Here is a 15,560-nt window from a genome sequence, read left to right on the forward strand (position 1 = left end):
AATCATAGCCTGGAAGGCCATGCCCCAAGAGTCCTTGGGGTGGAGAGAGAAAGAAAGACTGTATCTCAGCAGGTCAGGAACAAATCAAATCAAACTTTATTTGTCACATGCACCGAATACAACAAGTGTAGACCTTACCTTGAAGTGCTTACTTACAAGCCCTTAACAAACAGTGTATAACGTTTCAGGTAAGACCCAAGTGCAGACTGTGTTGAAGTAACAATGTGTATTACAGTAACAGGGGCAGGCAAACAACAGGTCAAGGCAGGCAGGGGTCGATTATCCAGAGTGGTGGGGCAAAGGTACAGGACGGCAGGCAGGCTCAGGGTCAGGGGCAGGCACAGGGGTCAGGCAGGCGGGCTCAGAGTCCGGACAGGCAAGGGTCAAAACCAGGAGGGCGAGAAAAGAGAGACTGGGGAAAAGCAGGAGCTGAGAAAAATGCTGGTTAACTTGACAAACAAGATGAACTGGCAACAGACAAACAGAGAACACAGGTATAAATACACAGGGGATAATGGGGAAGATGGGTGACAACTGGAGCAGGGGTGGAGACAATCACAAGGACAGGTGAAACAGATCAGGGCGTGACACAGTGCAGGTCAAGAAGAGTTAACAAAACATTTACTAAATAGACTAAAGAAAAAACGTATAAACAGTAACACGATAACATAACAATAACGAGGCTATATACAGAGGGTACCGTGTGCGGGGGTACCGTGTGTGGGGTTACAGGTTAGAGGTAATTTGTAGGTAGGGGTAAAGTGACTATGCATAGATAATAAACAGCAAGTAGCAGAAGTGTGCAAAACAAATGGAAGGGGGGTTCAATATAATAGTCCGGGTGGCCATTTGATTAATTGTTCAGCAGTCTTATGGCTTGAGGGTAGAAGCTGTTAAGGAGCCTTTTGGTCCTAGACTTGGTGCTCCTGTACCGCTTGCCGTGCGGTAGCAGAGAAAAGAGTCTATGACTTGGGTGACTGGAGTCTTTAACAATTTTATGGGCTTTCCTCTGACACCGCCTAGTATATAGGTCCTGGATTGCAGGAAGCTTGGCCCAGTGATGTACTGGGCCGTACGTACTACCCTCTGTAGCACCTTACGGTCAGATACCGAGCAGTTGCCATACCAGGCGGTGATGCAACCGCTCAGGATGCTCTTAATGGTCCAGCTGTCAAACCTTTTGAGGATCTGGGGACCCAGAACAAATCTTTTCAGTCTCCTGAGGGGGAAAAGGTGTTGTCGTGCCCTCTTCACGACTGTCTTGGTGTGTTTGGACCATGACATATTGTTGGTGATGTGGACACCAAGGAACTTGAAACTCTCGACCCGCTCCACTACAGCCCTGTGGATGTTAATGGGGACCTGTTCGGCCCTCCTTTTCCTGTAGTCCAGGATCTGCTCCTTTGTCTTGCTCACATTGAGGGAAAGGTTGTTGTCCTGGCACCACACTGTCAGTTCTCTGACCTCCTCCCTATAGGCTGTCTCATTGTTATCAGTGATCAGGCCTGCCACTGTTGTGTCGTCAGCAAACTTAATGATGTTGTTGGAGTCGTGTTTGGCCACGCAGTCGTGGGTGAACAGGGAATACAGGAGGGGACTAAGTACACAGCCCTGAGGTGCCCCAGTGTTGAGAATCAGTGTGGAAGACATGTTGTTGGCTACCCTTACCACGTGGGGGTGGCCCGTCAGAAGTCCAGGATCCAGTTACAGAGGGAGGTGTGTAGTCCCAGGGTCCTTAGCCTAGTGATGAGCTTCGTGGACACTATGATGTTGAACGCTGAGCTGTAGTCAATGAACAGCATTCTTACATAGGTGTCCCTTTTGTCCAGGTGGGAAAGGGCAGTGTGGAGTGCGATTGAGATTGCGTCATCTGTGGATCTGTTGGGGCGGTATGAAAATTGGAGTTGGTCTAGGGTATGCAGGAGGATGTTGTTGATGTGAGCCATGACCAGCCTTTCAAAGCTCTTCATGGCTACGCCCGATCTGCATCCTCTTTTCCTCCATCTTTTCTTCATACAAATGACGGGGATCTGGGCCTGTTCCCGGGAGAGCAGTATATCTTTCTCGTCGGACTCGTTAACTTCTCTGGGATCGTTCGGGACGTGAGCGTCCCACCTCGTCAACAGCCAGTGAAATTCCAGGGGGCCAAATTCAAACAACAGAAATCTCATAATTAACATTCCTCAAACATACAAGTGTTATACACCATTTTAAAGATAAGCTTCTTGTTAATCCAACCACAGTGTCCGATTTCAAAAGGCTTTACGGCGAAAGCACACCATGCGATTATGTTAGGTCAGCGCCTAGCCACAGAAAACCATACAGCCATTTTCCAAAGAAGGAGAGGTGTCATAAAAGTCAGAAATAGCGTTAAAATGAATCACTAACCTTTGATGATCTTCACCGGATGGCGCTCCCAGTTCTCCATGTTAGACAATAAATGTGTGTTTTGTTTGATAAAGTTCATCTTTATGTCCAAAAATCTCATTTGAAATTGGTGCGTTATGTTCAGAAATGCATTGTCTCAAACAAACATCCGGTGAAACTGCAGAGAGCCGCATCAAATTACAAAAATTCTCATCATAAACATTGATGAAAGATACAGGTGTTATACATAGGATTAAAGATAAACTTCTTGTTAATCCAGCCGCTGTGTCCGATTTCAAAAAGGCTTTACAGCGAAAGCACACCATGCGATTATGTTAGGTTAGCGCCTAGCCACAGAAAACCATACAGCCATTTTCCAACCAAGGAGAGGTGTCACAAAAGACAGAAATAGCGTTAAAATTAATCACTTACCTTTGATGATCTTCATCTGATGGCACTCCCAGGTCTCCATGTTAGACAATAAATGTTTGTTTTTTTCGATAAAATTAATCTTTATGTCCAAATACCTCCTTTTTGTTCGCGCGTTTAGTACAGTAATCCAAATGCACAAAGCACAGGCACAAAGTCCAGACGAAAAGTCAAAAAAGTTCCATTAAAGTTAGCAGAAACATGTCAAACGATGTATGTAATCAATCTTTAGGATGTTTTTATCATAAATCTTCAATAATATTCCAACCGGACAATTCCATTGTCATTAGAAAGGAAAGAGAACGAGCGTCACACTCACGGCCACATGCGAGACTAAACTAATGTCTTTCAGCTTGACCACTTGTTGAAACAGCTCTTATTCGATCCCCTTTCACAATACAAGACTGAAACAACTTCTAAAGACTGTTGACATGTACTGAAATCCTTAGGAAGTGCAATCTGACCCCACAGACACAGGATATTGGATAGGCAATCACTTAAAAAAACTACAAACCTCAGATTTCCCACTTCCTGGTTGGATTTGTCTCAGGTTTTTGCCTGCCATATGAGTTCTGTTATACTCACAGACATTATCGTAAGAGTTTTGGAAACTTTAGAGTGTTTTCTATCCAAATCTACCAATTATATGCATATCCTAGCTTCTGGACCTGAGTAGCAGGCAGTTTAGTTTGGGCACGCTTTTCATCCAAAATTCTGAATGCTGCCCCCTATCTTAGTGAAGTTAAAGGAAATAGATTCTTCCAGTTTGTGGTGAGTAATCCCAGTTCTGATGTCCAGAAGTTATTTTCGGTCATAAGAGACGGTAGCAGCAACATTATGTACAAAATAAATTAAATAATAATAATAATAAAAAATGAACAAAATAGCACAATTGCTTACGGCATGTAAAACGTCAGCCATCCTCTTCGGCGCCATCTTAACTGTATAAATAACAGAAAGAACAATTCATCTAAGAAACTTTTATATCTATCTGAGTTGTTTGCATTCCAAAGCTGAGTTGTTGACCAATAGTATTACTGTAAAGTTAACCTCCAGTCAGACCTACATGCTTCCCAGAGGTGTGACACAGAGAATGCTGAATTCCTAAGACAACACAGAGGAACTTCTTGAATACAGTTGATTAGAAGAGTATCTTCGGGGTCTGCCCTACAAGTGCCTAGGTCTTTCTTGTATAGCACTTGCTGATAGGTGACAGTTGTCTCGTCTGGACCAATGGATCCCGGTGAATAGGCAGAATTAGAAGCCATTAGCCAACCCTACTGAACTATAAACAGACACTGCTCCTCTGACTACTATTTACTCCCTCCACACCTCGTTGTCTGTCGTTGTCTGTCGTTTTGAATCAATTTCATGTGTTTAGATTGTATAGATACTTTATTTAGGCCTATTGTAGGTGATTTGAGAGGCCTTGTATGTCTAATTATGGTGGTCTTTATGGGTTTTATCAGAAAGGTCAAAACAAGAACCTTTTCACAACTCCTGTTTTTAGAGTCAACTTCTCGTCATTCACAGACAGGAAGGCTAGGGCAAGTGTTTCCATGAAAACCTATTTTCTTCCACATCCCAATCCTCACTTCAGCATTCCCAGATACATACTGTATGGAAAGATTTATCTTTTCATCATTGCTTTCAATCTCTCTCTCTCTGTGTCTCCCTCCCTCTCTCTCTCATTCTCTCTCTCCGTGTGTGTGTGTGTGGCGGTTAAGTGGAGGGATTGGTGGCCTGCTGAAATGGCCATTGTTTCATCGGTTTTGGACCAGTTAACCACATAGTTACACTTCTTTGTTATTGGGCTTACTCTGCTGGAGTCCCTCTTCTATGCTGTCCTCCTCTATACTCCCCTATAGTGATGGGAGAGCTGGGGGACTGGGTGTAGGTTAGAGATGTCTCTCCTCCTCTCTACTCCCCTATAGTGATGGGAGAGCTGGGGGACTGGGTGTAGGTTAGAGATGTCTCTTCTCCTCTCTACTCCCCTATAGTGATGGGAGAGCTGGGGGACTGGGTGTAGGTTAGAGATGTCTCTCCTCCTCTCTACTCCCCTATAGTGATGGGAGAGCTGGGGGACTGGGTGTAGGTTAGAGATGTCTCTCCTCCTCTCTACTCCCCTATAGTGATGGGAGAGCTGGGGGACTGGGTGTAGGTTAGAGATGTCTCTTCTCCTCTCTACTCCCCTATAGTGATGGGAGAGCTGGGGGACTGGGTGTAGGTTAGAGATGTCTCTCCTCCTCTCTACTCCCCTATAGTGATGGGAGAGCTGGGGGACTGGGTGTAGGTTAGAGATGTCTCTCCTCCTCTCTACTCCCCTATAGTGATGGGAGAGCTGGGGGACTGGGTGTAGGTTAGAGATGTCTCTTCTCCTCTCTACTCCCCTATAGTGATGGGAGAGCTGGGGGACTGGGTGTAGGTTAGAGATGTCTCTCCTCCTCTCTACTCCCCTATAGTGATGGGAGAGCTGGGGGACTGGGTGTAGGTTAGAGATGTCTCTTCTCCTCTCTACTCCCCTATAGTGATGGGAGAGCTGGGGGACTGGGTGTAGGTTAGAGATGTCTCTTCTCCTCTCTACTCCCCTATAGTGATGGGAGAGCTGGGGGACTGGGTGTAGGTTAGAGATGTCTCTCCTCCTCTCTACTCCCCTATAGTGATGGGAGAGCTGGGGGACTGGGTGTAGGTTAGAGATGTCTCTCCTCCTCTCTACTCCCCTATAGTGATGGGAGAGCTGGGGGACTGGGTGTAGGTTAGAGATGTCTCTTCTCCTCTCTACTCCCCTATAGTGATGGGAGAGCTGGGGGACTGGGTGTAGGTTAGAGATGTCTCTTCTCCTCTCTACTCCCCTATAGTGATGGGAGAGCTGGGGGACTGGGTGTAGGTTAGAGATGTCTCTCCTCCTCTCTACTCCCCTATAGTGATGGGAGAGCTGGGGGACTGGGTGTAGGTTAGAGATGTCTCTTCTCCTCTCTACTCCCCTATAGTGATGGGAGAGCTGGGGGACTGGGTGTAGGTTAGAGATGTCTCTTCTCCTCTCTACTCCCCTATAGTGATGGGAGAGCTGGGGGACTGGGTGTAGGTTAGAGATGTCTCTCCTCCTCTCTACTCCCCTATAGTGATGGGAGAGCTGGGGGACTGGGTGTAGGTTAGAGATGTCTCTTCTCCTCTCTACTCCCCTATAGTGATGGGAGAGCTGGGGGACTGGGTGTAGGTTAGAGATGTCTCTTCTCCTCTCTACTCCCCTATAGTGATGGGAGAGCTGGGGGACTGGGTGTAGGTTAGAGATGTCTCTCCTCCTCTCTACTCCCCTATAGTGATGGGAGAGCTGGGGGACTGGGTGTAGGTTAGAGATGTCTCTTCTCCTCTCTACTCCCCTATAGTGATGGGAGAGCTGGGGGACTGGGTGTAGGTTAGAGATGTCTCTTCTCCTCTCTACTCCCCTATAGTGATGGGAGAGCTGGGGGACTGGGTGTAGGTTAGAGATGTCTCTCCTCCTCTCTACTCCCCTATAGTGATGGGAGAGCGGTGGGACTGGGTGTAGGTTAGAGATGTCTCTTCTCCTCTCTACTCCCCTATAGTGATGGGAGAGCTGGGGGGACTGGGTGTAGGTTAGAGATGTCTCTTCTCCTCTCTACTCCCCTATAGTGATGGGAGAGCTGGGGGACTGGGTGTAGGTTAGAGATGTTTCTCCTCCTCTCTACTCCCCTATAGTGATGGGAGAGCTGGGGGACTGGGTGTAGGTTAGAGATGTCTCTCCTCCTCTCTACTCCCCTATAGTGATGGGAGAGCTGGGGGACTGGGTGTAGGTTAGAGATGTCTCTTCTCCTCTCTACTCCCCTATAGTGATGGGAGAGCTGGGGGACTGGGTGTAGGTTAGAGATGGGTTCAGATTGGTCTGGAAGACTAAGAGATTATACAATCAGCCCTGTATTGCCTTGTGTTGACATCAGCCATATATACAGTACATGTACAGTATGCATCATGCAATTTGTAGGAATGAGAATGAATGAGAATGCCTGTCTGCCCCACGTAATGTATGTATTTGTGTCTCTCTCTTCTTCTCTTGTTCCTGTGGCAACCACCATGCAGCAAGCGATGGAGGACTTGCTGGAGGATGAGGATGAGGACTATGACAAAGATGACAAGGTAATTATATCTCTGTCTGTCTGTCTGTCTGTCTGTCTGTCTGTCTGTCTGTCTGTCTGTCTGTCTGTCTGTCTGTCTGTCTGTCTGTCTGTCTGTCTGTCTGTCTGTCTGTCTGTCTGTCTGTCTGTCTGTCTGTCTCTCTGTCTGTCAAGGGACAGAAAATCTCAGGGGTGACAGTGTTCCACACACAGGAAATACCAACACATACATGGCATGTGTACTTTAGATGCACACGTTCAAATCTGCACACATGCACGCACGGACACACACACACACATGCTCACATGCACATATTCTCTCACACACAAACACACACACACTTTGAACATTGATAGTTGTCTTCCTTAAATGGGTCCAGACATACACTGAGTGTACAAAACATTAAGAACTGCAATTCTGCTGAGTTTTTCACGTTCAACAGTTTCCCGTGTGTATCAAGAATGGTCCATCACCCAAAGGACATCCAGCCAACTTGACAACTGTGGGAAGCTTTGGAGTTAACATGGGCCAGCATCCCTGTGGAACGCTTTCGGGGTGGGGGGTTCCTAAAGTTTGGTATACTCACTGTACATCACATTCTCTACCCATTGTAACCTCGTCATGCATAGTATTATGGTTGTCAGTATTAGTGATTTTCAATCTCTCCCTGACCGAGTCTGTAATACCTACATGTTTCAAGCAGACCACCATAGTCTCTGTGCCCAAGTAAGCAAAGGTAACCTACCTAAATGATTACCGCCCGTAGCACTCACGTCGTTAGCCATGAAGTGCTTTGAAAGGCTGGTCATGGCTCACATCAACACCATCATCCCGGAAACCCAAGACCCATGGCAATTTGCATACCGCCCCAACAGACCACAGATTACTTAATCTCAATCGCACTCCACACTGCCCTTTCCAACCTGGACAAAAGGAACACCTATGTGAGAATGCTGTTCATTGACTACAGCTCAGCGTTCAACACCATAGTGCCCACAAAGCTCATCACTAAGCTAAGGACCCTGGGACTTAACACCTCCCTCTGCAACTGGATCCCCCTGATGGTAAGGGTAGGTAATAATACATCTACCATGCTGATCCTCAACACTGGGGCCCCTCAAGAGTGCGTACTTAGTCCCCTCCTGTACTCCCTGTTCACCCATGACTGCGTGGCCTAGCACGACTCCAACACCCTCATTAAGTCTGCTGACGACACAAGACGACACAACAGTGGTTGGCCTGATCACCGACAACATTGAGACAACCTATAGGAAGGAGGAAAGAGACCTGGCAGGGTGGGGCCAGGACAATAACCTCTCCCTCAATGTGAGCAAGACAAAAGAGCTGATTGTGGACTACAGGAAAAGGAGGGCCGAACAGGCCCCCATTAACATAGACAGGGCTGTAGTGGAGCGGGTTGAGAGTTTCAATTTCCTTGGTGTCCACATAACCAATGAACTATCATGGTCCAAACACACCAAGACAGTTGTGAAGAAGGCACGACACGACAACACCTTTTCCCCCTCAGGAGACTGAAAAGATTTGCCATGGATCCCCAGATCCTCAAAAGGTTCTACAGCTGCACCATCGAGAGCATCCTGAGCGGTTGCATCACCGGCTGGTATGGTAACTGCTCGGCATCTGATCGTCAGGCGCTACAGAGGGTAGTACGTACGGCCCAGTACATCACTGGGGTCAAGCTTCCTGCCATCCAGGACCTTTAAACTAGGCGGTGTCAGAGGAAGGCCCAAAATACTCAGCCGGCCCAAAATACTGTCAAAGACTCCAGTCAATCTAGTCATAGACTGTTCTCTCTGCTACTGCACGGCAAGCTGTACCGGAGCACCAAGTCTAGGACCAAAAGGCTCCTTAACAGCTTCTACCCCCAAGCCATAAGACTGCTGAACAATTAACTTCTCTAGGGCCAGTGGGACGATTTCGTCCCACCTACGTAACAGCCAGTGGAATCCCGTGGCGCGTTATTCAAATACCTTAGAAATGCTATTACTTCAATTTCTCAAACATATGACTATTTTACACCATTTTAAAGACAAGACTCTCGTTAATCTAACCACACTGTCCGATTTCAAAAAGGCTTTACAACGAAAGCAAAACATTAGATTATGTCAGCAGAGTACCCAGCCAGAAATAATCAGACACCCATTTTTCAAGCTAGCATATAATGTCACATAAACCCAAACCACAGCTAAATGCAGCACTAACCTTTGAGGATCTTCATCAGATGACAATCTTAGGACATTATGTTATACAATACATGCATGTTTTGTTCAATCAAGTTCATATTTATATCAAAAACCAGCTTTTTACATTAGCATGTGACGTTCAGAACTAACATTACCTCCGCAAACTTCCGGTGAATTTACTAAATTACTCACGATAAACGTTCACAAAAAACATAACAATTATATTAAGAATTATAGATACAGAACTCCTCTATGCACTCGCTATGTCCGATTTTAAAATAGCTTTTCGGTGAAAGCACATTTTTCAATATTCTAAGTAGATAGCCCGGCATCACAGGGCTAGCTATTTAGACACCCACCAAGTTTAGCCCTCACCAAAGTCAGATTTACTATAAGAAAAATGTTATTACCTTTGCTGTTCTTCGTCAAAATGCACTCCCAGGACTTCTACTTCAATAACAAATGTTGGTTTGGTTCAAAATAATCCATAGTTATATCCAAATAGCGGCATTTTGTTCGTGCGTTCAAGACACTATCCGAAAGGGTAAAGAAGGGTGACGCGCCCGACGCGTTTCGTGACAAAAAAAATCTAAATATTCCATTACCGTACTTCGAAGCATGTCAACCGCTGTTTAAAATCAATTTTTATGCCATTTTTCTCGTAAAAAAGCGATAATATTCCAGCCCGGGAATCTGTGTTTTAGTACAAAGAGAGAGAAAATAAAAACATGGGGTCGCCTCGTGCACGCGCCTCAGTCTCATTGTCCTCTGATAGACCACTTACCAAAGGCGCTAATGTTTTTCAGCCAGGGGCTGGAATTACATCATTCAGCTTTTTCCCGCCTTCTGAGAGCCTATGGGAGCCGTAGGAAGTGTCACGTTACAGCAAAGATCCTAAGTTTTCAATAAAAAGAGTCAAGAAGCCCAAGGAATGGTCAGACAGGGCACTTCCTGTACAGAATCTTCTCAGGTTTTTGCCTGCCATATGAGTTCTGTTATACTCACAGACACCATTCAAACAGTTTTAGAAACTTTAGGGTGTTTTCTATCCAAAGCCAATAATTATATGCATATTCTAGTTTCTGGGCAGTAGTAATAACCAGATTAAATCGGGTACGTTTTTTATCCGGCCGTGTAAATACTGCCCCCTAGCCCTAACAGGTTTCAAATGGCCACCCGGACTATTTACATAGACTTTTTACTTTGTTTTTACATTGCTGCTTCTCGCTGTTTATTGTCTAAGCATGGTCACTTTACCCCAACCTACATGTTCAAATGACCTCGACTAACCTGTACCCCCACACATTGACTCGGTACCGGTACCCCCTGTATATAGCCTCGCTAATGTTTATTTAATGTGTTACTTTTTATTTAATTTGATACTTTTCTAATATTTTCTTAACTCTATTTCTCTGCATTGTTCCTTGAGTGGTTCCTTGAGTGGCGCAGCAGTCTAAGGCACTGCATCGCAGTGCTAGTGTCACGTATACTCCCTCTCCGGCCTCTTGGACATCAGGCTGCTGATTATCCCACACACCTGTCACCATCGTCAAGCGCACCAGCGCCTCATGACACTCACCTGAACTCCATCGCCCCCTTGATTATCTTCCCTTTATCTGTCACTCCCCTTGGTTCTTTCCCCAGGTGTTATTGACTGTTTCACATCAGTGCGTTGTTTTTGTTTCGTGTTTATTATTTCGTTTATTTATTAAAACACACTCCCTGTACTTGCTTCCCGACTCTCAGCGCACTTGTTACAGAATAACACCTCACCTAAGGGAAACATCAGGCAGTGTTTTTTTTAAATAATTTTGTTTTTATGTCAGTGTCAATGATGTCGGATCCGGGAGCCACTACAGGCTCTCATGCCTCAGCCGGATCACCAGGCTCCCCTGCCTCAGCCGGCTCATCAGGCTCTCATGCCTCAGCCGGATCGCCAGGCTCTCATGCCTCAGCCGGCTCATCAGGCTCTCATGCCTCAGCCGGATCGCCAGGCTCTCATGCCTCAGCTGGCTCGTCAAGCTCTCATGCCTCAGCCGGATCACCAGGCTCCCCTGCCTCAGCCGGCTCATCAGGCTCTCATGCCTCAGCCGGATCGCCAGGCTCTCATGCCTCAGCCCACTCATCAGGCTCTCATGCCTCAGCCGGATCGCCAGGCTCCCCTGCCTCAGCCGGCTCGTCGGGCTTTCATGCCTCAGCCGGATCACCAGGCTCCCCTGCCTCAGCCGGCTTGTCGGGCTTTCATGCCTCTGCCGGATCGCCGGACTTCCCTGCTTCCACCGGCTCGTCAAGCTCTCATGCCTCGGCTGGTCTGTCAGGTTCCCGCACCCCAGCCGGCTCGACAGGTTCCCCAGGTGTTATTGACTCTGTTTCATGTCGGTGCGTTGTTTGTGTTTCGTGTTTATTATTCTGTTTATTTATTAAAACACTTACTCCCTGTACTTGCTTCGCATCTCTCAGCACACTCGTTAAAGATAGATGCGTCACTACAGACCCGGGATCGATCCCGGGCTGTATCACAACCGGCTGTTATAAGGAGTCCCATAGAGTACCAAAGGTTAAATAAAAAATATATATATAATAATAGTCAGCGCATGTGACAAATAAAATTTGGTTTGATTTAGAAGATATTTCGGAGCGTTCTCTTGTCATTGTCCAAGTAATAAAACAGCAGCTATTAGGTAAAAACAGGTGGCTGCTTTAGTGGTTAATTGGCTCGTTTACAGTGGCAGAGAGTAGCCATACAAGCGTGTAACTTCCTGGTCCCTTCTAGTCCTAGTCAGCATGGTTCAACTTCACCAGTACAGGATCTGACATTTGATATTAGCAGCTGGCCACAGGGTTTCCATAGCACCTCAATACATTGATTGGATAAACAAAAGACAACATAGCAGAATCCTATTGACTCAACCAAATCTAAAGTAACCATTCCCCACTTTCTGTTTTATTTCAGAAGTAAAGTGTGCTGTACGGCTATTGGCTCTTCCTTTGTCTTCCTTTGAGGTGATTGGCCCTGCGTGGCACGGTGTGGTTTATCTGCACACTTGGGACTAATGGCGTTTCTTGGTTATTCTGTGTCCAACACCAAGACCAATTAGAATTTCATCTGATTCGTTTTAGTATCTCTTGGTACCACTTTTGGCACCACTTTTGGCAAAATCTGTTCAGTCTGTTATTTTCATGGTAATTGTATGGGGTGTTTGACTAAGCAATTTGCTTTCTAAAATGATATAGCCTGAAGTCTCTACATTTTGAGAGGAGTTATTTTAGGCTTTGAATTAAGTGCCAATGTGAGTTCACAGGGTTAAAAAATATGATATTATGTGTAGTCAGTCCACATGCGTCTCTGCATTTCCATTCCCCATTGTCCTCCAGTGGCTCTGACGGAAAAGTTCCATGGCAGCAAAGTTCCAAGGCTACAATGTACGGGGCGACAATTGAAGATGTGCGTTAGAAAACCTTGAAACTTTTCCCCTCTTTATATCTCTCGCCTCTTATTTTTCTGCATTTTCTCACCTCAGAAAGAAAACAGACGTTTGAAAAGATGCACATTACAGACATACATTTCAACTTTCATATTGAAATGAGGGAGCTGCAGCTCGGGGCCAATGTCAGATTGAGTCCTTAGCTGATTATTTCACATAAGAGGGCCCTCCTCTTTCTGCATACAGGGCTGGGGAGCCGGATAGCAAGGTGACCACAAAGGCTACAATTGACCAACTCTGGCTTCATACATTTTGATCTATCGCTCCCCTCAACTGTAAACATTCCATTTGAGCTGTAGGGAAGCTGAAAGGGGGTATTTTTCTTCTTTATTTCGCCAATATCTCTCTCCCTCAACCACCCTCCCTCCCTCCATTCAATCTCCCCCTTCTCATTTATTCCCAAACCTTTTTTTCTTCATCCCTGGTTAAGTGCACATCAAATGCAGTTTTGAGGGTGAACAAATGTGTCTTTACTATTCCCTCTCTTAGGAATTGAAGTGACCTGACACTCTCATTACCTCTTTCCTTTGCTCAAATTGTAAAATATTAAGGTCAGGTCAGAGGAGGCCTTTTTTTTACGACTCAGAGGTAGAAAAAAAGATGAATAAATGGGCCGAGGCCTCATTTTAATTGAACCTGAAGCATATGTTGCAAGTATGTGCAATCCGTCCCAGATGTTCAGTTCTGGCCGTGTGTTCTGCTCTTCCCTGTACACCACAAGGCAGCTAGCTATTAGCTGGATAACCTTTGCTCCCGGGGCTAAATTGGGTATTACATGGCAAAAAAGTGGAGCACCTGTTTTTCATTGGGGAAAGGACCCCTTGAGGGCTTTGCATAGGCCGCCACATGTGTATTCACTTAACAGATTGTTGGGCAATTGTGAAAAGTGTCTTTCTTCTGAGCCAATGCTGATATTAGTCACTTACTCTCGTAAGTCCAAAGTCCAGGCTAATTGATGTGGACGGCTCAGTTGTTAAACCCAAGATGGCACCTGAAGGGGAAAAGAAAGAATGGAGATCAACTCTGTGTTTCCCTCCTCCTTCTCATCTTCCTCCTCCTTCTCATCTTCGTCCGCCTCCTCCTCCTGCATGCCTGCCTCCCTCCCTCCCTCCCTCCCTTCCTGCCTCCCTCCCTGCGTCCATATCTCTCTGGGCCCCTGCCTGTCACCTACCAGACAGGCCCACACCACAGGGGATCCGGGGGGCGAACACACCGCCACCGCACTCCCAGTCGACACACACATCGCCGTCTGCTCACTCATCGAGAGAGAGAATACACACCTGTATGCTTAATAAACAGACATCATTCAGCCCCTACAGATAATACTGTTGACTCTGTCATATACCTACACCTGTACAGTATGTCAGCTTCAGATCTACCTATACGTTTTCATCAAATATTGCAAGCGGTATGTGCATCTGTGTGTGTGTCTGTCTGAAGAATGATGTCTGTTTATTAAGCATACAGGTGTGTATTCTCTCTAATCACCTCTCTAATCACCTCCAGAGTCTGTGTGTTTCTGTGTCTTCGTTTGTGTGTGTGTGTGGTGTGTGTATACGCGAGAACGAGAGCGAGCTGAAGGAGCTCTGAGATTACCCTCACTACCATGGCTGGTCACTGGAGTCGCTCTCCCCTCGCCTTAGGACCACCGCTAGCCAGATGGGATACACACTGCAATCATGTCCTGCTCACAAGCTTACCACACTCACACACCTCTACTACAGATGTCAGCCTTCTCCCTCTCTCCTTCCCTCTCTCTCTCTCTCCCTCCCTCCCCTTACCTTTCTCTATCTTCATCCCATTCAATCTTCTCTCTCTTTCTCTCCCTTCCCTGTGTCTCTCTCTTCCTCCTGGTGTCTCTCTCTTCCTCCTGGTGTCTCTCTCTTCCTCCCGGTGTCTCTCTCTTCCTCCCGGTGTCTCTCTCTTCCTCCTGGTGTCTCTCTCTTCCTCCCGGTGTCTCTCTCTTCCTCCCGGTGTCTCTCTCTTCCTCCCGGTGTCTCTCTCTACCTCCCGGTGTCTCTCTCTTCCTCCCGGTGTCTCTCTCTTCCTCCCGGTGTCTCTCTCTTCCTCCCTGTGTCTCTCTCTTCCTCCCGGTGTCTCTCTCTTCCTCCCTGTGTCTCTCTCTTCCTCCCTGTGTCTCTCGCTTCCCCCCGGTGTCTCTCGCTTCCCCCCTGTCTCTCTCTCTTCCCCCCGGAGTCTCTCTCTTTCCCCCCGTGTCTCTCTCTTCCCCCCTGTCTCTCCCCCCCCCGTGTCTCTCTCTTCACCCCCATTCCATCTTCTCTCTCTCTTCCTTCCGGTGTCTCTCTCTTCATCCCGGTGTCTCTCTCTTCATTCCGGTGTCTCTCTCTTCATCCCGGTGTCTCTCTCTTCCCCCCGGTGTCTCTCTCTTCCCCCCGGTGTCTCTCTCTTCCCCCTGTGTCTCTCTCTTCCCCCCTGTGTCTCTCTCTGTGTGATGCTGGGTGTACTCTCTCTGTCCTTTAAGAGTATTTTAATGTGTATGGTACACATACAGGCCTGTATGTACACTCCAGGCTTGGTTTAGAAACATACCAGGACAGAACTTTGACTGTTGTAGGTCACATGTTACAGTGAGGTACCCTGAGTGGTATCGTCTCTAGAAAGCATTGTTTGTTTCTTGTTATGTTGACTCATTAACATTTGAAACATTCTTCTTTAGGCTGAAACTAAATGTATTATTAGGTGTATGTACAGCATAGATTTTCCGATTGTTAAACACTTGTCTATCCCCTTTCCCCAATATGCTTCCTAGACATTACTGTATAGACAGACACACAATGTGAATAACACGGACATTTCTCTACTATTCAATCTAACATTCATGGGGATTCAGTTGTGATGAATATGCTAAGTTAAAGTAAGGATCTCTTGAAATATGAAAAGCTGCCTCTCTCTAGTCATCTCTTTATATTTTAATCCTTCTTCT

At 46.5% G+C, this 15,560-nt stretch overlaps 1 protein-coding gene across 1 annotated transcript in view; it reads left to right on the forward strand.

Moving 5' to 3' along the window:
* LOC106585748 (multiple C2 and transmembrane domain-containing protein 1) overlaps positions 1-15,560 on the forward strand; it is a 146,414-nt gene that overhangs the window by 100,787 nt on the left and 30,067 nt on the right. The window contains exon 15 of the mRNA XM_045707019.1: positions 6,892-6,948. Coding sequence (XP_045562975.1) covers positions 6,892-6,948 — 57 coding nt within the window. The remainder of the gene's footprint in view (positions 1-6,891; positions 6,949-15,560) is intronic.

Source organism: Salmo salar, chromosome ssa24 (assembly GCF_905237065.1).
Source record: "Salmo salar chromosome ssa24, Ssal_v3.1, whole genome shotgun sequence".
NCBI classification, from domain to species: Eukaryota; Metazoa; Chordata; class Actinopteri; order Salmoniformes; family Salmonidae; genus Salmo; species Salmo salar.